The sequence below is a fragment of the Tympanuchus pallidicinctus genome, unplaced genomic scaffold (assembly GCF_026119805.1).
Source record: "Tympanuchus pallidicinctus isolate F22 unplaced genomic scaffold, pur_lepc_1.0 scaffold12, whole genome shotgun sequence".
NCBI lineage: Eukaryota > Metazoa > Chordata > Aves > Galliformes > Phasianidae > Tympanuchus > Tympanuchus pallidicinctus.
In genome coordinates this window covers 3149774-3173537 of record NW_026294637.1, presented here as the reverse complement: position 1 = coordinate 3173537, position 23764 = coordinate 3149774, and the positions used below count along the sequence as shown (strand labels likewise).

General features: G+C 40.8%; 1 protein-coding gene across 7 annotated transcripts in view; it reads right to left on the bottom strand.

Moving 5' to 3' along the window:
- The window catches only part of ADAMTS17 (ADAM metallopeptidase with thrombospondin type 1 motif 17), a 166766-nt gene that overhangs the window by 87877 nt on the left and 55125 nt on the right, over nt 1-23764 (bottom strand). For all 7 annotated transcript variants that reach the window (XM_052672570.1, XM_052672566.1, XM_052672567.1 and 4 more), the window contains one exon: nt 15573-15678. In XM_052672570.1, coding sequence (XP_052528530.1) covers nt 15573-15678 — 106 coding nt within the window. The remainder of the gene's footprint in view (nt 1-15572; nt 15679-23764) is intronic.

The following is a 23764-nucleotide window of genomic DNA, read 5'->3' as shown; positions in this document are numbered from 1 at the left end:
TTCTGTCACGAGAAGGAATTCTATTCTGACACAAACAGATCATGAAAACAGAGCCAATAAAAATGGCTCTTAGATTAGAAGGTTAAATTGGCACAACATAACCTTGGAGACCCCGTGTGCTGTTCAGGTCATTAGTATCCCTTTTACCAAGGGTGGCAAACACATGCTGCATAATACCTTTTATGTTGCAAAGCCAGCACAGCCCTTAGAGATGAGCAGGACACAGTTTCACTTTGTGCTCTTACTACCACAATCATTAAATCCATTCTATGCAGTTACATATCAGCCTTTGGTTCATCACACTCTCCCTCTTGAAGATAACAAGATTCCACACAGGCAAGCAAGAATGGCTGGGACTGTCAGCTTTTCAGCAGGGTCCCTTCATTGTGTATTTATTCAGAGTAAGCACAATGGGACTCTGGTTTCACACTCCAGATTCTCTTCTAATGTAAATAACGCAATGGTTATCAGTTGAAGACACAAGGTATCACTGATGGAGTCCCACAGCATATTTATTATTGATTACCATATGTAAGTCCAGAAACAAGCTGACTGACCTGAGCTCTGCCTGTTAACAGAGTCATGACATGGCAAGCTTTATCCCAAGTCGCTACAAGGCAACAAAACCAAATCTCTTTGAAGCTGCTTTTTGCAAAATGAGACTCTGCTATGAATAAAAAACACCACACAGTCTCTCCATACTCTGGCCTCTCTGAAGCCTGTGCTCCCTTCCAGGACACCACTCTCTGTCAGAGCACAGCAATTAGAATTGGGTCAGCATGCCAGAATTACACTCAGGGCCTGAGCTGGCCAGTTTCTTGTGTAACTCTTTTTTAGCTAAATGCAATTAAGACGTTTGTTTTCCCACAGCAATACTAAATAAATGCACTTGCTTTGTTTATTTTGGTCATTAGTAAAGCTTCTCCTCTAGACAGTAAATGTAACTAAACTGTTCTGTTTACCCTTGGTGCTTTTTCCAATGTTTCCTGTTATTTTTTAAAAGCCTGAGCCAAAGCCTACCAAAGCCTGTGGAAAGCCTTCAATGCACAGTGCACTGCACCTCCAAGTTCTTAGGCCATGTATACAAATCTTCATCAGAACCATTATGACTCTCAACAGGTTTCCTATTAAAAGCCCCACATCTGAGTTTAAGAATAATGCCAAAGGCTGAGGGAAACTGATTTAAAATACTATTTAAGCTTTTTAAACAGCTGCACGTTTGTGGCTGGTAACAGACCACTGAAAAACCCCAAGGTTTATTGTCACACACTCCCCTTCTGGAAGGGAGAGATTATAAAGTAGGGGGAAGACACACAAGTTTGATGGAAAACATCATCAGCTGTAAAACAAATGCTTTTCTTCAAGCAGAAAGAGACTGGCAAGGTAAATAATGAAGTATGATGAAGAAAAACCTTTAAAAAAAAACCCACACCCAGAAGTGGAAATACCATGAACTACTACTACTCCCTCTGTTTCAAATAAGCACTTCAGCTGCCTATTAATAAGAGATTCTCCACAGCCTCTGCAAAAGCCAAACCTTTCCATTGGTCTGCACAGAGCTCAGGGTGAGTCAGATGCTGATTCACTTTAGAAATGAGTGGCAATCAGGGCTAGTAAGGCTACCCGAGGTGACCTGGCTGTCATTATAGCTGTGTGTTAAACTTGTGCACGACACACAGTTGTCCTCCACACAATCAGCACTAATGCCTAAGTCACCATTTCTCTGAAGGACAGTAGAAGAGGATGATCAGCTGCCAACACAGAAAAGAGGAAAGTGGTCTGTCTCTCATGACTACAGGCAGCGTAATCCAAAAGGGAGTCTTTCAATACTTGAAGGACCAACTCACAAATAGCGTAAGCTCAACAAGACATTCAAAAGGAAGGGCTCCTTGGATCCACTTGTCTGTAGACCAACATGGACTCAAAGAATCAAGCAAAGGTTCTTCTACAAAAATGTAACAGACTGGCATAGAAGGCAGGTTTTTGCATTCTTGGCTGATCCTTATTTGCTGGAAAGCATGCTTTCACTACCCGTGTTTGTAACAGGAGGCTCTCAGCCCTTTTCTAAAGCATTCTGTTTTTGCAAAGCAGCAGTGCTGTAAGAATTCTGCTCAGTACCAGAAATTGCATCTTACAGCAGGGTAGGTCACTACCGACCTTCTCAAGAGAGCACATGAGGAAAAGTCATTCCCTGTGACTCACCTTGTCCCAGCACACCCAGAGGTGATCTAGCATTAACCACAAAGCCAGGATTTGGGGCAAATTTCTGCCTAAACCCCATGGTGGCAATTAAATGCACAGGGAGGGCAAATATAACAGCATCCTCACTCAGTGTGAACAGGAAAGAGGAAAACTGTAACTTAACTTGCACTGGCATTTCAGTGTAGGCAGGATGACAATACCAAATGGAAAGCCTGCTATTTACATGCCTTGGGCACAAGTCCCACTTTTATCCATATAGAGGACAAAATTCCTCCCACTTCCCACTTCCTATTGGGTCTCCATGAATTGTTGAGATGGGAATTTTATCTCTATACTGCATCCAATTTCAGCTACAAAGGAAGATGCTGACATGGAAGGTTATACAAGGTGCATGAGAATGTTAAGCATGAATATTAAATACAAATCAACGTAGATCACTAAGCAGAGAATGTATGTCAACAGTTCTCAGCAGCTACTGACTTGGGCTGGATTTGAACCAACAACTTAGAAGTGGGAGACAGTATATCACATAATCAAGCCTGTGAGACGTCCAGTCCCAAATCGAGTTCAATGTTAGGAATTTTTATTAACGTTTGAAATTGAAGCTGTGTCACTGGAAAGATGCCTACTTCTGAACTGGTTCAACATGTTTAACATTTCAATATAAAATGCTGGTATCTTGCAAGTTACGAGGCTTCCAACCAGTTGAGAATAACAGGCAGAAGTGAGGCATAACGGAGGCACAGAGGAACAGAGTTGCTCATTAGAGCTGAAATTATAATAGGAGCTGCAGTGCAAAATGAGGACAGGAAGTTTAAAGTAAGATTGACCTAGGAAGGTGATGCATCTGTGAAGTAAATGAAGAGATGCAAAGACAGCCAGAGGAGTCAGAAGGGAGTCCAAGTGAGGCTTGGATGGAGGACAAACTAACAAATGCTGGGGAAACACGCTGGGGTGAGCTGCGCTGGGAAAGAGTCACTGAAATAGCTTGCATAACCTTCTTACACAAACAGAGGTCACCAGGTCCGTTGGCTTAATGGAAAACAGGCTATTTCACCTTGTGCTTTTCAAAGACATAAACACAGTTCTTTAAATATAACTCAACTATTTCAGAGGTACTCTGGTGAGCTGAGATGAAGAGGGGAAGACAACTCTACTTAAAGCATTTAAAGTAATCAAAGACATTTATTATGTACATAATGTTATCCACGTGAGGATGGGTGCTATTGTTTTACTTATCAGAAGAGACAACATTTTAAGGGAGTCATGACTAACAGACTCTTACAGTCATAAGCAAGTTTATTCACTCTCTAATGATGAAGTAACCAGACATTTTCTATAGTTATCTGCTCATCAAATAAACAAGAAGTCAGCGACGTCAAGTGAGAACACTTGAATGTCTACAGTGAATAGCAGTGTGGAAAGCTGTGGTTTATTCAGCTGCATGACAGATCCAGCTCTATATGATATGGTTTTGATTTAACAATAATTATTTCTTCTGCCATAGAATCTGTAAGGCAGCAATTATGGGCTTGTGAAGCAAAGGTCATGCAGCACACACTAGAGACTAACACGGCAGACACAGGCCCACAGCACTGCTCTCACCCAAGCACTTCATCTGAAAGCCTGCTGCCCCCAGTGGTCCTGGATACCGGTAACTGAGCTGGCCTAACCCCTCTGACATCAGTGGCAGTCCTTCGAGTTGGTTTGATGGAAGTTAGACCAGAGCCATGAAGATGAATCACCTTACGATTACTTCTCCAGCAATAACATACTGGTCTACACTATTAACTACGTTTTCCAATAGACATCAAGTTTCTCTCTTGAGATTCCTTGGTGCCTGTTCTGCAGAGGGGCTGCTTCTCAGCAGGACAGGCAGTACTTGAGATATCCCAAGGCCTTTGGTAAGATGAAAGTCTCCAGTTGCAACACAACTGAACACTCACCATCACAATGATCTGCCTCTGTCACATCTGATTTGTGGGATGCAGTCCTGACATAGCAATGATTCAGTGTTTCTGGTAAGAATAATCAGCAGTGGGTAGTATACAAGGTAGCAGAAAAGGGAGTGCTCCAGCAAACACAAAGTCCTAGGAAAAGCTGAATTTGATCAATACGTGCACAAATAAACTTGGTGGAAACTTCATATTGAAAAGACAGAATTATCTCAAAACAGCACTTCTTTCTCATCTTAACATCCACTAAGGAGTTCAACATAACACCTAAACCAAATCTCTAAATGTGAGAGCTGCCAACCTGTTGCGAGAGCTGTCAGCAGTATGACTTAGACACAGAAAGGAATGTGATTATGTAGCAGAGTTAACAGTTCAGTACCAGTACAATCTCTCAGAGCACAGGTGGGGTCCTGACCTGTTCAGAATCTCATCTCTTTAAAGGAAGATCTGTAAAGCCACAAAGCGAGGTGTAACTTGCAGTCACGAGGGGGTGAGCACGTAAAGGCTTCAGCAGTCCTCTCCTCTACTACATATAGACTCAAATAGTTTGATCATGTTAATGTAGAAAGGAACACCGCTGAGCACAAGCAATGAACACGTAGGAAAGGCTTATGCAATGAATCCAATCATAGGAATACTGTCCAGCATCATACAGCAATGACTGCCCAGGGCTAAATGTGCTCCTTCTCTGCCCTTACATCCTCCGAAGAGGATCAGGAGCTCACCACACTTACAGTACAGTTTCACAGTCTTTTATGAGCTCATGACAGTTCACAGAGATTTCCTACCCAGCCTTTCTTTTTGGCACTATGAGCCTCACCATCATCATCTTACAGCATGTACATTTCTACACCCTCTGCATCCCCAGAGACCCACCCCATCTTCACAGCAGTCATTCAACCATATGATCTGCATTTCTACTTCTTTTCCTTGCCAACAATGCACAGAGACAACAGCAGCACCACTAAGAGTCACGGACTGTTATAACAGTCTGAAGACTGTTGAAGGGGTGAACGCTATACAAAAACTACTCATACCATACATCAAAGTGACTGCTGACTAGAAAGGCTGAATAATAAAGCTTCTCTCCAGCTACTTGCCATGATCACTGCTGAGCTGTGAGCCTAAAGCAGGAATAAAGTTATCTGAGGGTCAAAGTGTAACATCTCCATGAAAAATGTATATATTCAGCCATTCCCTTGGCCTCCACAAGATTTGACCCACTGCCTGGGCATGAAAAACGTACGCTTTCTCTCTTTCTCTCTTTCCTTCTCTCTCTCTCACTTTCTTCAGTCTGGTTTCAGAAAGGAGCACCATGTATAAAAAAAACCACAGCAGTGGGCAGAGAAAAACTGCACATTTCTCTTTTTTTTTTTTCTTATGGTAAGCAAAAGCTTCTGCACTCCATCTGCAGCTCCTTGTATGCAGAGAACACCCTGGTGCATCACAGCAGTAACATGCTGAAACATAACAAGCCGCTTGCTTTCAGCACTGCCAGGAAGTGGGTGAGAACAAAACCCCACAAAATGTGACTTGCATTTCCTCAACAGATGAAAAGTAAATATAAATCGTAGGGTGTGAAAAAGACAAAACCCTGATACAGATGGGTGGGAGACTTGTTCATGTGCTACGGAATACAGACAAGAGCTCAGTGAGAACAGCTGACAGCTTTGTCCTTCAAGATGTTACCAACCTAAGAAGTAAGCTGCAAGTAATCACCTGAGTGCGCTTCCCTGAAACTTCAAAGAAAACAGCAAAAGCCTCCAGTCAACTTCATTAATTACTGAGAATAAAACCTGAACCAAGAGATGCAGCATAAGATGCTCTTAAAAGAAAAATCTCCAGAGAAAGGAGAAACACTGAGCATATTTGTTAAATATGTGCAACACGAGTAACCACAGATGTCCCACACTACCCCACCAGGAAGCCACCCACTACTGAGCAATGGGGAAAAGGCAGCCTGAGGAACACACTGTTCCTGTGGAATCAGGAATGCTGGCTGTCTTCCCCAGGCTTGGAGATGAATTCTGCATTCATGAAGGTGGGAATGAGGAGATGGCAAACTTCAAAAGACAGAGGCATGAAGTAACTGTAATGGGCGTAATTCTACCAGCACCAACTCTTCAAAAGTCCCCAGAGAAACCAGAGGATACATGCTTCCAGAACAGTAGCAACCCTGTTCACGGGGAAAAAGTATTTTTCAGCCTCTTTCTTTTATTCTTTCTTTTGATGTAGGTTGCCAATCATTGTGGAGTTGCAGACCTAGTGCAAAAAAATGATCTGATGTGATATGATATCTCACACCAAGTCACCAACAAGTCAGGTGAGCGCAGGGGACAGTAACAAACCCACATGTTCTCTTTTGCTTCCAAGAATGAAAAAAAGGAAATCTTTCCAGAAAAAAATGTTGCACAGGGAACTTGTGACCCAATTCTGCTAGTTCCAGTTGTAACCCAACAATGGATCATTTTGCAAGAGCCAAAACCCTTCTTTTGAAGGCACCTGCTGCAAGGATATTTTATTTTTCAATTGTATCCTTGTCACACCAATTCCCACCAACACAGGCATGCTTCTACCCCTACCAGAAATTTTGTTTCTAATAATGCTCCCCTTATGTACAAGCTCCCTTAACTCTTGGGATTTTTTCATGATGGTGCTTCAGGGGGAAAAAAAAAAAAGCCATAATCATTGCATCATCCGGCCTTGGCTGTTAAATGACTTACAGTTCAGAACACTATGTCACTTGCCTCACTTGCTCCATCAGAAGGGAGACTTGATATCAAACAAGAACACTGCAAATTATAGCTTGGTATCAAAGCTCTTTTGAAGTGATACGTTCAGAGCAGTACTGAACTGGAATTCTTTGGGTACTGGAGATGCTTGGTGGCAACCTCAAGGAACATGAAGCCGAGACTGCTTTCATATTGTAAAAGAATATCACATGAAGAAAGGTAAAAAAGGCAACTTGACAAGCGATATTATTGCTCTGAATGACCTTGGCTTGAATGTGTTAATTTGAAAACAAATTACAGAGAAACATAAAACCCTTCTTACAGGAGCCTGCTCATATAATGCAGAGAAGGTGCACACAGTAATGCATTTTACAAACCGGTAAGGTTTAAAATACTGTACAGTTTTCAGAATAAACCTCCAAATGTGTACTGCAGCAATAAGGGAATAAAAAGAAAATATCAACAGACACAGTAAGACAATATATATATACATACATATACTCAGTGGAGAAGATGACACTTAAAAATGAACAGATGGGAGTTGATACTTGTGCACATGAGCAGAAAAGTAGAAGTAACTATTATAATGCTCCTGTGGGAAAACCAAGTTTTCCACATGCTTGTTCAGAGCTACTCAATGCAGGCAATCTGCATTTTTAGCAGAAGTCAAACAGCAATGATCACAGTGTGCAATGATCACAATGGATGCTAGACAAGAGTTCTGTCTTCCTGAACTAATTCTACCACATGTCAAGCTGCAAGCAGTTCTAATTCAGATAAAGAAAGTGTCAGGATGGAACTTACGCGTTGAAAGGTGCTTTTGAGAGGAAGGAAGGAGGCTGTGCTTTTTCCTCTTTTTCTGAAGTCTGAAGACTACCCAAAGCAGGAAGCCAACTATTCGTACAAAGCATTTCCTTATACTCCCTAGTTTTAATGTTCATAATTAAAATGAATATTAAAAATATATATATTGGAAGTTTGCCATTTTACCAGTGATCTTCATAATGGTGCTGGTAAACAGCAAGCTGGCAGCAGGTGGAAAAGACAGGCAGATTCTGGATTCTCATGGGCAGGTGAGCACCAGCTGCTAGAGACTGGACATCAGAAATTTCTGCAGTGTCAAACTGTGCCACACACGGGTAAGATCTGCCATGCAAAATAAGCATTGTGGTAGAATTTGGAGGAGAGAAGGAAGGTAGATAAACTCATTACTAAAAAGCTCAACATACTAAACTAATCAGAAAGGAAGGAAACTTTTCAAACCAAGAAAATTCAGGGAGAACAAACCATTACTCAGATCAGAGCAAACAAGAACAAAAGCAAAAAATCTGAGAGAACTCCAGGGCTTCTCTTCTAGAAAATGGGGTTCAAGCAATGATATACATGACAGAACTCCCTGTCGGCACCTTAGGAGGACTTAGAAATGGAAAGCAGTCACTGGGAACAAACGAGTCCTGTTTATTTTGTTTGTCCAGTAACAACTTCTTGATGAATTTTATTCTACAACACAACTGCAGTCAAAGAGACAGCCAACCTTGTTCCACCACCGTGCTGCCTTCCACTGACATAATGGTAAAGGGAACCGCATTTTTAGAAGCAACATCATTTCCATTGGCATTGCTGCTGCTGAGTTACGACAGAAGGCTTTTCCAATGACAGTCTGGGATTTATCATCTTCCACAGAAATGCAGTCATTTTCACCTGGAACCTGTCGAACTCAGCAGGCCAGGCAGACAGCCTGGGTTTCAAGCTATTGGAACTCAGCTGCTAGTGGAAAAGTAAATACTTCAGCTAGATTGCTGCCCTTGTTTAAGAACAAATGATTATTTGGTAAATGGCACTTGCAAACCCAATAATTCCTGTGTTTCTGTGTACTGTGGAGGTCATACAATGGGGGCTTGTGCTGTTCCTATGCTTTGGGTCACTGGGGCCACACGGCTGTTGCCAGCAAAGCCAGTAAAGTATGAAACCAGAATCCCAGTAGCAGGAAGCATATAAAAGATTTGCCAAATCGTTATAGCCCAGCTATTATACATGGCCTTGGCTTACTCAGCAGAATTACCCTTCAAAAAGAAAGACATAGCTGGCAAAGCCACAAAGCTGTTGATAAAATGAAACTGTGTTGTCTGAGAGTTTCTAAATAACTGTTGTTTGCTTGTTTGGCACAGTTTTATTAGGATAAGTAAAGCTGTACAAGATGCTCAAAAACAAAGAAATTAGTGGGTCTGTGACAGAACATTGCTTCACTGCACAGACATCTTTCACAAAGCATAGAGTAAAACCATAGAAATCCTTGCCCAAAACCACACAAATGCTTGCCACAAGCATCCACGAAGCAATTGGAGGTAGATGTTCCCATGCACAGTTCCAATGTGGTTTACTCCAATACTATAAACAGACAATCAAACTCAGAAGACAACAAGAATGAGAAAATACACATGTGACAGAGGAAAGGCACCTCACCACTATGCTAGGATTATCAGGTTTATTCATTACAGCTGCAAATACCTTGCAGTTTTATACACAACTTAAATATAACCAATCATATGATCCAGAGGCTATCACATGATCAAACCCCTCCATTTCTCCTTCACAGTTGTATTTTTCTCTGATTTCCCCAGAATTTCTGCCTGCTTCAAATTCTACTCAGCTTCTACCAAACAACTTCACACCTTTAGCCCTGCACTCAAACTGATCATCCACGAGGACGCACGTATGATTCTGATCTTACAAAAACAACTTGCCCAGCCAAAGTTAACAGCAGCAATGTTCCACTTCTGGAATTCAGTATGACAGAAGATATACAAACTAAGATAACTTATGGTAGGCACAGACACATGGTCTGTTTACTGGTGCTCCACCTCGACCTGTTTCTCAACGTCTCAAGTCAAACCACCCATACCTGCAGAAGTTTCCACTGATCTATTGTTATTTATTTACATGTGTTTAGATCTGTATCTGCCTTTGATCTCTGCTTCCTTGTGACAAACTCAGGATGCAGTTTTCAGAAAACTGTCATCAAACTACTAATATTAAGCTTAGGTGTACAATAATTTTCTTTCGGTCTCAGTGTGTTACTGAAGTGGAATAAGCATCCACTGACAATTTGGGTTGTATCTACCTTATCTTTCAAAATCAGTGTGTTATGAAATAGTTATTCAGGCTTGATCATGCTAATTTTGATGTATAAAGATACATTATGAATTAGACAGTGTTTCATTATGTCTGCGTTGAGCTGTGCAGAGGAGCAGTTTAACTGTGAAAATGTGCTTGTAATTATCTGTAGAAGAAGAATGAAACCTGGGAGGAGGGGAATAAGGGAGCATGGGAACAGAGGGACATTCCACAACTGATTTACAACACAAATGGCAGAAAATAAAATTAGCAACTCCAGGGTGGGTACAGACTGCTGCCAGCATTTTTGGCCAGCCTCAGGGTATGTCTACACAGCAGTCAGTCACTCCCAAGAATCCCAGGGCTGCAGTGTACTGGAACAGCAGAACTCAAGTGAGATTAAAATGGAGTGTGCTGGCACTAGCAGAATTTAGTTGAGACACTAACTGTCTGAAAGAAACTGTGCAGCTACTTAGGAAGTCTTGGTGCAACAACACAGTTACTAGTACCTGAGCTTGTCAGAGTAAAGCTTGCATGGGGTCACATCATCAATTTCTGGTCCCCCACAGGATCCAACTGACCTTGATTTCCAACCCCTACGAAGGCAGACATGAGTTCCAGCACACACTGTCTTCTGCAGCATGGTCAAAGCAGCCACAATGACTTTTATAAAGGCACAGAAGGAATTGCACCACTGCTCCCACAGGACAGAATCTACTCTCAAGCCACCAGCAATGCCATCAGAGAGACATACACAGCCACAAGGCAGCCATCAAACAGCCACCATCCCTGAGCCATCAAGTAAATGGCACTAAGCTACAGAGCAATGAGATCAGCACCTCTTTGCTAGGTCTCTATATGGTAGAACATACATGGACAGGAGTAAGATATGCCTGTTGGCAACTAGAGTCCTGGACTACATGCTGAAATACTACTCTGGAGGTCTTGAGCATCCATATGAAACTTTTCAATTCAAAAATGCATTATGATGAAATCTTTATGCACTGGAGGGAAGATGTTAATTTCCTGTTTGGTTCTTAGGAAGTATGCTTCTACACCTGCACCACGCTGACCCGGACTTGGCATTGCAAGTTGTCACAGGACTTTTTTCTGTACGTGCTTTGCTTCAGCTGAAGACACGCTCAGCCTACAATATTTTCCTGTTCTGCCTTACAGCCATTTCCATGGCAGAATCTCCCTGCTGGGTGCTGCACTGGAACAGCAAGGTTTTTAACAATATTATTAGCATAGATATCAGGCCATAGAGGAAACATCCAGAGACCATTCTACCCTTACCAGCAACACCATTATTCTTTGAAACACACCGCAAAAGCCATGCTTAATTATGCAGCAAATAAAGCCTTAAAGTCATGTTAACCAAAATGGATCAATCATTACATCTAAAGCAAATCATTGTTACAGTCAGAAACCTGATGGTTCTAAATTCTTCTCTTTGCTGATTCCAAATCCAGAGCTCTTAGATTTGTGTCTAGAGGCACTTTTCTTTCTTTCTTTTTTTTTTTTTTTTTAACCTTTGGACTCATTTTTGTCCTCATCTGTTTCAGCTTCAAGTCTGAGGCCGTGCAATTTCAGCCTGCTGGCAACAGACTGCATCTTGCTTATTGTTAGTTGATTTTGATTCACTTTCTTAAGGGCATCTGACACAGCATGGCTTCCAGCCATACCACCTCTGGCTGTGCTCTTACCATCTAGGCAGTGCCAGGTTCCTCTAGCTCATGAATGGGAATCTTCTCTCCCCACCCAAGTCTCCCTCCAGCCCACTACAGGAAAGCCAAGGCTGTTGAAATAAAAAAAAAATAATAAAAAATCCAACAACAAAAAAAAAGCAAGAATGGCAACAAAGCTGGTATTGTCCTGAAAAATCAACTGGCTACAGCCCACCCACTTCATTTAGGATAACAGATACAAGGATGAAGCCCAGTTTTTTGTTGGGGAAAAACAAAAACAAACTTATTTGCCATCTTTGAAGGATGTCTTGAAAATGGTAAAACAATGTCACTGCTGTAGGGCCAAAGAGAACCAGGGAGGTGAAAATGGCACTATTTTTCTAAATGCCACAGTCATTCAGGGTGGTCCTTGGGGTATAAGGTATTAACTTCATGGGGGATGAGAGAGGCACTATTCAGGATCTCCCTGGATCCAGTAGGGCATTTTTAAACTCGATCTAGCTGCCCAACTAGTCTAAGGAAAGAGAAGAGTAAGAAAGTTTTCAAGAAATTAAGCTGTTTCTAATTTGGAAACCTTGGAATTAAAGTTTTTGAAACTTCAGGGGCCACTATGATTACCATCTTTTGTGTAGCTCAGAACACAGCACTCCGCACAGCAATAACTGGATAAAAACCAACTAACTGTGGTTACATTAAAGTGTGTTACTTCAAAAAACATCCACTACTGACAATGCTGAATGAAGGAACAATGCTTGCTGAGGGTCCTGTCATATATGCAAAAAAATCATGATTTGTAGCCTCGTCATATATTCAGAACTCTTTACCCTGTCTGCTGTGGTCTCATAATAGAAAATTTCTCCTCCTAGGCTCTTTGTAAGGAGAACTGTATCTGATTACAAATGGCTGCTCCTTTTGTGAACAAAACTCTCACTTCAGATTTAGGGACGTAAAAACAACAGGCGAAAGTTATGCCACTCATCCCAACATCAAGCAACAGACATCTACAGGGTAAGCCTGAAGATGAATTTTTATAGGACACATAAACAACATCCTGACTGACCTATTTAATAACGTCTCCATGTTTTCAGTGCAGCTGTCTGTAACAGTGTTTTTGCAGAGAGTCCAAGTGACATTAGTGGTAGGTTAGGAACTTGATGCATCAATTAGTAATCTATTCACTTTTTCCAAAGTCTACATCAGAAACTATCTGTGCATGCCAAATTGAGCTTCTGATCTCCATGGACACTTGTTAGTCTTAGGGCAAAAAGTAATAAATCTTAGCTCTTCAACACCCCTAAAGAAATCAGCCCTCAATAAATCTCACAATTATGGGTCTCCAAAACTTGTATTTTTGCCCACGTGGATGTAGGTTTGGTTGGATTTTTTTTTTTTTTTAATAAAATTTAAAAAAAACCCTGCATTTACTTTTCCTTGATTTTTCTTTTTAAAATTGAAGCTGATCTCAGCTTCTCTATCTCTGCAATGAGTTTCCTTAAACATCAAAATCACTTTAAATGCTTCTACCACTTTGAAGGTAAAGTCAGCAAACAATCTTCATATTTGCACAAGACTTGCTGAAACAGGATTGCTCAGAGCACCCTGTTACAGTTCAAAACCAAGAGAAAAAGGAGAGGCCTGAAACTTAGTAAGATCAATGAAAAGATTGACTTCAAGGCTAGAAAGGCACCAGTAAACTGATCCATCTGAAATAACTAGCCAGGCCAATGGTAGATGACAGCACAGTGGGGTGATCTTCATGCTCAGAGAGAGCGATGAGAGACAGACAGCAAGACAGCATTTTTTTTTCCTTTGACATGAATCATGATTTGATTAGCATGCACATGGATGGGCTTAACTGAGAGAAGAATAGGCAGAAGGACTCTCTAAGTTCCTCCAGCACCCCACAGCCTTCCTAACTTCTCTTGCCTGAGCCTGTTCTAGTCTCTTTTATCTCAGTAAAGGGGCCCATGATGCAGTTTTGTTCCAAAATGCAATCACTTCAGCCACTTGTCCCTCTTCACCTGCAACCTTTATTTAACCTTTCCATCTCCTCCCACAGCAGCATCTATAACTCTGCTGAAGCCAATGATTCTCTGCACAGGAGAGAACTCACTTGTCTGAATCCTCCAGCCCATGTCATGCTCTGCTAACCTCTTTTTTCAGACATCTCATATGCACCACTTGAAATAGCTTTCCGTGATGGAGAAAATAAAAAAAGAAAAACAAAAGAGAAAGGCCTTACCACCAAGACTGGTAACTCAGAAAAGAAAATAGAGTTTGCTACTTAGTTCACAGATGGAGAGTTGTATCCAAAAGCATTACATCCCTTATTTGTGTTGTGAATTTTTTGCAAGGCATTATTGGAAAACAGCTTGACAGCTCTTCTGGGAAATTTGGCAAATGCCATGGCAGAGCAGCCTCAGCCTTTTACACAGCTGGATTTTCTGCAGCCCAAGTATTTTTTTTCCCTCCTAGTCTTGGCCCATCCAGAGATGAGTGCTGAATTTCCCTAAACACTACCCACAGGTTAATTCATTATTAAACTTAGGCTCAGTTTAACATCTTGGCACACCGTTCAAATAAAACCAAATCCTTCATTTCTGCTGAAACCACCTTTGGTTTGGCTCAGCTACCTTTGGTGTCACTGAATGGTGAACAGGCGATTCATTTTCATCTTGTCAGTTCTGGTAGTAACATAGATATCCTCCACGCAACTCAGAAACACACTGCTGTAAAATAATTGTTTGCCATGCAGTGAGACTGAGCAGGATCTGAACTTCACACATTGGCTGTGATTTAGCTGTCAATTATTTGTTTCTGCAGGAAAGGAAGATACAGTAGACACATTAACAGCATGCGTCCAGAAGGGTGCAGACAAAATTTCTGCATAGCTTCATACTAAAGAAACAACAGTAGGATTTTCTGCCTTCCATCCAGAGACACTGAAAAAAGAGTAGTTGAAAATGCCATAGCACAGACCTTACTCTGTATAAATGCGTTCCTGGTCTAATTCTATACATCAATTACACAGTCTAACTGTGACACAGTGCAACCACAGTGATGTCGATGGAAAGGGAAAAAAGTTCGTAAGTATTATGAGTAAGTGCACATTACATTCAGCTTGGAAAGCAGTGAATGTGAATGGTGACCTTTGGGTTAACTCATTAACTGCACTAAGACTATGTAGTAAATGACTCTTCCAGTCAGTTTGTTTTATTCTGTCCATGGAATATTTACAGGCAGCTTTAAGGTCTTCAAGGGCACCTGCAGAAAGGACCTGCTAATCTCATGGGAATTATCGTACCCTTTGCTTTGTTTTTTTCCCTCCAGTGAAAGTGTGCTGATCAGCTGTAATTGAGCTGATAAATCAAGTTATACAATTTATTTCTGTTGATCAAATAATTATGCTTAGTAGTATTTCCAAAATGCTGATGTTTACAATTCAGTATCGACACGTTATTTCACTTGCAGAGGTCAAACTGTTACCAAAGTATTACTGAAACTCTTGTCAGTTACCTGAACTTCAAAGAAAAATTTGCAGCTTCAAAGATGATAAGACTGACGTTGTTTTCCTGGACCTATTCTAGAGCATAATTTGCAGAATTCATCTCTAACCATTACCATCAATCATTCAGGGGAATGAGGCCTCTTCAAGATGTTAAAAATCATACTGTAGAGTGGAGAACAGGGGAGTATCTAACAGGAAGTTTTATGTGTGCCAAAGAAGTACTTACATAAGTCTTCTAAAATTAAGTATCAATCTACCAGATTTATAAAATCATAATGAGCATGTCACAAAAGAAACTTCATTTGTAAGCTTTTAAATGCAAGTAGCTTACAGTAGCATCAGTAAAGAAAGAAATTGAAATACAAATTCTTACTTGTGCCCAAGTTCATGTGCAATTGTAAATGCTAGATTGAGACCATTGTCTTCAGCAAGAACACATTTTCTCTTGGCACTGCAGACACCTCCCAGGTAAGCAATTCCTGCAACAGAAATAGAGCAAACATACCCATAAGAGTTGGTGAAACAACTCATGAACTTAAAACACACAGCAGTAATTCAGCAAAAATGATGAAAATATGCACTCAACATGGAAAAATATTAAGTAGCTTTCTCACAAAATCACCTACTTCGTCCATTGTAGTAGTGAGAAGTTGGTTCAGTGTTTTATTAGACATGTAACAACTCAAGTTAAGCACAGTCACTCTCATTATTTCACTGCCCATGCAGACTCAAAAATTCACTGCAGTTTATCTATAAACGTCTGCTACTACCATGCTGGAATACAGATACAGTCAGGCAGCTTTAACAACTAGTTAAATGGAGTTGCCCCGATTTTCAGACTAATATTGGTGAGAAGGAATAAAGTTATGCAAGTTGAGACTCCTGAAAGGATGTTACAATCTCCCTTATTTTCATACCCACACAAAATAAGAATAGCAAACTCAGAAAAGCTAGCAAGTCAGAAAGTCAACATAGACTGCAAAAGTCTTCCATCACTTAGAGAAATTCTTCCTGCAGACAGCTGTGCAGTATTTTCTGGGCCTGTTTGTGCGGGCACCAGAAGCACTTGCAGGTTCAAGTCAAAAAGGAATTTAGAAGTGACAGTATGAGACTTCTAGTGTGGAAAAGCAATAATTTCCATATGCCTTTCCTGCATCCAGACAATTCCCTGCAGCAACCATCACTGTACTTCTTGAAAATGTAGTAATTGCATCACAGGTAATCTGTTGATGAACTCTTGTTCCATCTGCCACCTAAAAACCAGAGTGAAGTCACAGGAAGTTTTGTATAGGGATCAGAGACAGAGAAAGAGCCTAAGGATGCTTCTATGCCTCAACTGGTAAACAGCCACACTTCAGAAGGCACACAGACACAACAAGTATACGTAGAAAACAAGATTTCTAACTGGCATGCAGTAGCCTATGTGCTGAGTTCATTCTGCTACCTCACATCCTTCTGCCACCCTGCAGAAAGGGAAGCATGAAGACCTTTCACAAATGCCTTTTTTCAAAGGAAATCCATTTGCTTATATTAAACAGAAAACAAGATGCATTTCCTGTTCTTACAGTGGGGTAGGTAGGACTTATCTGCCTTTAGTGCAATGCAGACATGAGCTCATTTCTTTTTTCTGTTGGAGCTGAAAAAGTTGTATTTGTCAAGGTGCAAACAGTGTAAAACTTTCTGTCTGGAAGAACTCCAGTTCTGTTTTTATCAGTTTTAACAACAATGTGGACAGGGATATTTATTGCTAGGGGAATTCTGGACAGAAAGAAGAGATGGGCAATAGCCTCCTAGTTCAGCATGGGCAGTAAAGAGTGAAGGCAACACAAAGATTAGGCATTAATGTTTGCTTATATTAAAACTGGTAATCGTGGAAGGCCACATTCATACAAGATGCATAAAATAACATCAAGTTTTAATTTCTTAAACATCAATTACCACAGAAGGCTGGACTTGCTCTCACATGAGTTCTAAGGACGTCAAGGAATCACTCAGGGAGTAATAGGTTACCTTGTCAAAGAAATTGCAACCTCACTCCCAGCACCTGATAAACCAATGACCTGGTCACAGAACCTCAGCTGTTGGTGCCTGCAGTGCATCTTGAGCTATGAACATACCTCCTCTTTCTTTTAAAGATCACAAAACATTCCTAGTTGATTCTGAAGGGGAAGTAGATATTTCTCCTGATTTATATCTTCTAGTCCCAACCACAGCAGGATTCTGACTGGCAGTGCTGTTTCTCTTACTAATCCTGATTCTATCATCATCTTCCATTTAACCACTGCCAATATGCCACTCAACTGTATTTAACCATGCATGAATATAACTGAGGAGTAACAAAGCAATATTGCACATCAAGCTCAGTGGTCACTCAGACAAGCCAATTTAATTCAAAATGATTCACGGTACTTTCTGATAAACTTCAAAAAAAATCAGACTTATTCCATGTTTCATGGCACTTGGAAATGAAAGGAAGCAATGTTTCCATGCTTGGGATATGCAGTGTAGCAAATTAAGAGTACAGGTAATATAGTAACAGTGGTTAAATATCAATTAAAATTTCAAATACGCCACGAAGGCTTCAAGCAATGATTCTTTTCAAGTCCCTGTTCAGCTGTTGTAATCCCTACTGAAATTGACTGGCAGAAACACCGTGTTGTGCTAAAAATCTCACTGCTCAGTGGTGGAAAAGTAACTTGGATTTGTACATTCAACAGTGGCTGAAAAAGAAGTAAACTGTGGCTCAGTTACAGACTCTTAACCACCTCATTTTTATTAGCTGGTTTCAGTGTCCTGAGCAGCCAATTTCTAATATCTACGATGAACAATTTCAAAATCTAGACATCTAAATTCAGTTTATTATAACAAATATTAAAGATATTTGTTGCACGAAGCCTAGTGATCAGACAACAGAGGAACAGAAATGTACTGGGGTAAGAAACTTCTAGAATGGCAGATGGCAGAAAACTTTGCTGAAGCTGATCTCAGTAAGAAATCCAGCTTATAAAATGAGAGCTTATTAATAAGAGTAATTCTGTCACAAGCTGGCTATAACAAACTGTTACAGCATTATGTTTGCCTCAAATGTTTTGAAATACATATTTTGTTTCAAAGTAATAAAAAAAAGGGAAAAAAAAAGTAGGAAAGTTGAACTGATTTATTAAACTTACAGCATGTTCATGCAAATATATAAGCAGTGGCTCTCTTAGGGACCATATCTTTCCAAATATACCACTGACTGGCAGCAGTTATCAAAAATCTATTTTTAATATTAAAAAAGGTCAAGCAGGTGCATCAGCGGGAGAGGAAAGGAAAGCCAATTACTATTTTTACTATTACTAAGTGTGAGGGTTTTTTCCTGTCTCCCATGAGAAATTGCATAATTACTGTCCATAACTTCTGTGCTTCAGTTTGAATACTCAATGCTATCTGCACTTCTACAGCAAACCTTAGGACACAGACAACTGTGTAAACTCAGATTTATCCAAGAAGTTGTCATGTATAAACAGTTTGCAGCTGTTGGCCCTTCTGCCAGCTAATAAGCCCTCTGCTAGTAGTATCTCTAGGGGGAATGATTACATATATCCTACCAGCTCAGCTAGGCATTAGAATATTACATACTTGCCACAGTGACAGCCAAAGCTTGAAGAAGACAAGTTCTGAAGCACAGCTTCACCTTTCATCGTATTCAGAACACCTGGGACTTCCTTTAGACATCTGTGGAATATTCACTCAGCAAGTGGCTTATCCAGGTACTCCAGCTTTCAACCCTCTAATGTCTTGTTTTCATTGCACTTCTAATACGTTAATCTTTTCTTTTGCCAGCCACCTCTGGATACAGAATTTTACTTGATTAAAACTTGGCTAGCTTTCCTCTTCTCAATATATTTGCTGTTGGGAAGAGAGCCAAACTTGAAGTCCTGAAGCCTGCTTGGCACTCGCTGTATATCCATATGCACAGAGCAAACCCCCCATTCCCCACCATTACAAATTTGATGTTGAACTGATGTTTTTCTCATCTTCTCACAACTCTTCTCTTTGTGCAGCTCACACACTGCCATCACTTACACTCCCATAGCCTTTCTTAACATCCTACAGGAGTAAAATCAGAAAATCCTACAAATCATTCACACTGCCTTTCTGTTCTATTGCAATAATACGTTTGACAGAGGCTTGTATTTTCACATCAAGTCAGTCACCAAAGGAATCTTTCAGTGCTTGCAACGTTTAAAGATGAAAAATACTTTTTCTTTCTATGATGTCTACCTATGAAAAAAACAACAGAGGAAGAACCTGTTAAACTGCCTCCAACACATTCTCTGTTCTACAGCTGAATAAACAGAGGTCCCAAGAAGGCAGACGCATCCAAGTGAAAAACAACAGTATCTATAGAAGGAGTCTCTCCAGCCTGTAGTCTAGATTTTAAGGTTATTACCATCGCTGTCCTACAGAGCCTCCAGCTCCAAGTTTGGTTTCCAGGTATCATCCAGAAGAAGCTAACAGCGTGAGATGTTCCTTCATTTTATGTGCTAATTCAAGGCCAGATATGCAATTTTAGTGGCACAGATTAATTTGGTGTAGTGCTTGATAGCCATTTGGATGCCAATTTCTGTTAATCCTGCAGTAAAAACATGGTTTCCATTAGAATTTAACATTAATGTATGGAAACTGTTTTGCTTTGCAATATCTTTCATTGTCACTGCATTTAATGAAAACCACACTGGAAGCAATGCAGTCACTGCCAATCACCAGTAAAGGAACTACAAAATCCAAAGCACAGGAGGAAGCTACAGTCAGGTAGGAAGACAAGGTAACAACCAACACTATTAAGTATTTTAGAGAAGAGTTTCTGATGCCAAGGACCATGCAACATAACTTATCTCTAGGCACTGCTAGAAATCAACTACCACTTCAGAGGCCTCTCTATAAGGATGCCTCCAGCCTTAGAGAGAACAGAAAACACAAAATAAGCTGAATCTCAGCGTGTCTGAGAGAGAAGTCTGTACTGACAACTTCATACAACTTGCTGCAAATTCATCCCCACAAAAGCCTCTTCTTACTTTGGGGAATCCACCTTAACTTGAATTTCAGCACAACCTCTATAAAACTCTGCCTCTTGCCTCCAAACTAGCATGACCTGCAGAGATGTAGCATGCTTTCTCAGAACACAAAGTACTCTGTGGCTAAAAACCTTCCCTATGAGACTGACTGATGTCATGTAGTGAACCAATAAAATCTTTTCCTGGTAACTCTGAAAACACTGTCACTTTCCCAAAAGCCAAGTAAGGAAAATAAATAGCTAAACAACACGTAGTTACTTTCTGAATACCTTGATTTTCAGTACATACACCCTGAAAGACTAACCAATGCCATCTCTCCCTTATATCTATAATGCAAGCTGTGGGTATAATTCAGATGCTTCTACAGCTGATAATATACTCCTCAGAACAGAAGGTCCTAGTGCTACAAATGAACGAAGTGCACATTAGCTTTCACAGTGGATACTTTTCGTATAATGGGAATCTTTACCAAACTTACTGCTATGGCACCCCTGGTTCTACCAACCCCTGGGTTGCATTTCAAATGACCAGGACTAATTGCAAGAGCCAGATTCAACCACACACCCTAGTTTTCTTCTACTGGCTACATGGAGATACACCCAAATATAAGTCACGGCACTCCTGAAGCCCAACACAGCTTCCCAGGGGGCTCTTCCAGCGTAGGCTGAACTCCTTGCAGGAATGTGCTCCACCTGTTTTCAATCAGATAAGCTCACATCTAGTTGGGGTTTGTCTACACGCTCTTTCTGTAACTTGTGCCATGCCACAGCTTCTGACAACAAAGCCACGGTGCAGGTAAACATCTTAATGTCAGTAGATCTCCAAAGGCGGCAAGATTCTGCAAATAATTTGTGCAGAAAGAAGCACTGTTGCTATCATCTGTTCCTCCTTGTTTAATTACCCTGCAGGACAGCAATTAATGGGACAGGAGGAACCTCTTCCCCAGCATGGCCAACTTTGAGCTTTAGCATCCAATGTTTCTGCAGGGCTTTTGTGTTTCCCAGGAACCCTCTTGTGGCTTTCTCAGTACAAAGGATGAGTCATTTTTCTGCTCCTTTACTGATTAGCCCACACACAGACACTCCCCACGAAGTCAAGAGCCTTATTCTAACGCTACTGGCATTGAATTTACACTGTGCTAATTCACTGATTTCAGCAGTCTTTTCAAGGGGCTGCCCAGGCAAAAATCCTAGAGATTAGCATTCTTACGACTTCAGGAATAAATGTCCTCCCCTAAATCCACAACATGCGACTCAAAAGCGTATTCTGAACTCAGGAAATTGCTCTACTTACTTAAGCACACAGTTTACACCTAGAAGTCAGTTCACTAAGCCTAGATCTGTTTTCCTACATGTCTTTGGCCTTTCAACTTTTAACCATACCAGTATTATATTGAGCATATTTTTTCTCACAGACTCCTGCATCACAAATACCCTCCTTTCAGACTGAAGGAAAAGACTGAATAAAACTGCTAGGAGGCAGGAATCCTTCAGGAGCATGGCAGAAAAGTCTAACCTCTCACACTGCTAGTAGCACGTTGGTTCAGATGCCAAACTAAATGAGGTGGAGAGCTGACACAGTCTAACATCTTTTTGGCCTATAAGAGGCCCTAACAAAGGCCTACAAAAACACACCAGACAATCAATGCTGCATTCTGCCAGTAAAGACTAGATAACCTTCAGAACACTTCGTAACCACCTCCTTGTCGTCGTCCCCCCCAGGTTTGGCATGGGCATCTTTGAAAACAGCGTTCCCTTCCAATGGCTTGGTTCCATCAAAGGTTTGTGATTACAAATGTAAACATTCACCTTAATGACTGCAGCTGAAAAGAGGTACACCGTTCACAGGAATGCAAGGAAAGATGGAAATAAGCATAGTGATTAGCCTCATAGAACAGATATCCATCGTGAGCTACAAAGGGACCACTGATCTTGTCTTGGAGCAAAGGAATGCATGAAACAACCACTTGAATTTATTCCTAGTACTAATTTTTCTGCTTTTCACAATAAAATACTAGGATCTAAGACCTCAGCAAAGGAGATAAAAAGAAATATCCTTTTTTATTTGCCATCTGCTCTTTGTTCAGCGTGACATCTTATAACCCATTAACATTACTCTTCTCTTTCAGCAAACCACTGCTTCCTCAGATGACAGCAGATTAATAAATCCTCTTCATCCAACCTGACAAGAGGAGTTGCTTTATTAACTGGAGCATCGGAAGCAGGGTATCATCTATGTGTTTACTCTACTTTGATATGCTAACCGACACATTCCAAAGAGCTTCTCCCACTCCCTCCCCAGCAACTGGAGCTCAGGCTGTTGATGAATGCGAATCTCTAGCAGGCAAAATACAGTGTTTCTTTTTGCACTCCTGTTTCTATAATTTAGTATAAGGTTGTGGATATTTAGCCCAAATCAAATGACCATTCCCAAAAGCAGATTCTCAAACCCAGGCAACTAATTCACCATCTGTTCATAGCCATCATTACATCGTGCTGAAAGCCTGCACGTTCATGCACACATGTGGAAATACATAGGCTTAATTATCCAAAGCAAGATAAATTACAACAGCTGTACTCCTGTTAAGAGAAAAGGCAAGAGAAGAGTTAGCCAGGTGATCTGAAAGGACTCTAGATGGGGAGGAATTGATGGACTGGATGAGTCAACAAAGAGTGCTGGAAAATATACAGAGCCTAGCCTAATTCTAACTGAGTGAACAAGATGGACAGATTAGGAAATGAAAGGAGATGATGACAAATGCAGCAAAAGAAGATAACAACTATGTTCTAGAAGTCTTCAAGAAACATGACTTTGATCTCACAAGCAACACTGAACTACTTTTGTGGGAGGCTGGGGTCAAGGAGGACAAGAGATAAGATCAGAAGGGAAGATAAGCTCTCAGAACTTTTGCCGCTGCTTAAATGCTGCAGGGAAATGGATCCACAGTCCCAGGTCAGGCGTTTCTGGCATAAGAGCTGCCTTGAGTAAAGGTAGGAGCCAGCTTGTAAGAAGGCCTGAGAAAGACATGGAAATATTCAGGGACGAAGGCCTCTGCCTTGGTGTGTGAAAAGAAGTGACATTTCGAATAAGGAAAGGACAGATAATTGAACTGATAAGGAAGCAAGCAATGGAAATCAGTGGAATAAGCTGCATCTTTCAAGACATAAATAAATGACTGAAAGGAAAAAAAAATTACATTTGCCATCAGAAAGCAAAACGCTTAATGGAGACCACAGTGCATGATCTTCACTCTGCTGCACATATACCAGTATCAGCTTATTAATATCCATCCTGTCTCACAGGGAACTTCTCATCTGAAGGTAATGCTCCTATGAGAAATCAAAAAACAATCCTGGTATTACCTGTAGTAGCTGCAACTTTGCAAACTGTATAGAGTTTCAAAATCCTACACAGGTTGTTTTCACAGTGCTTTTTCAGTTCCATGACTTCCAGTTTTGAATCTGACAGTTTGTTCCTACAACTCATCTGAGCCATCTGCTTCAAC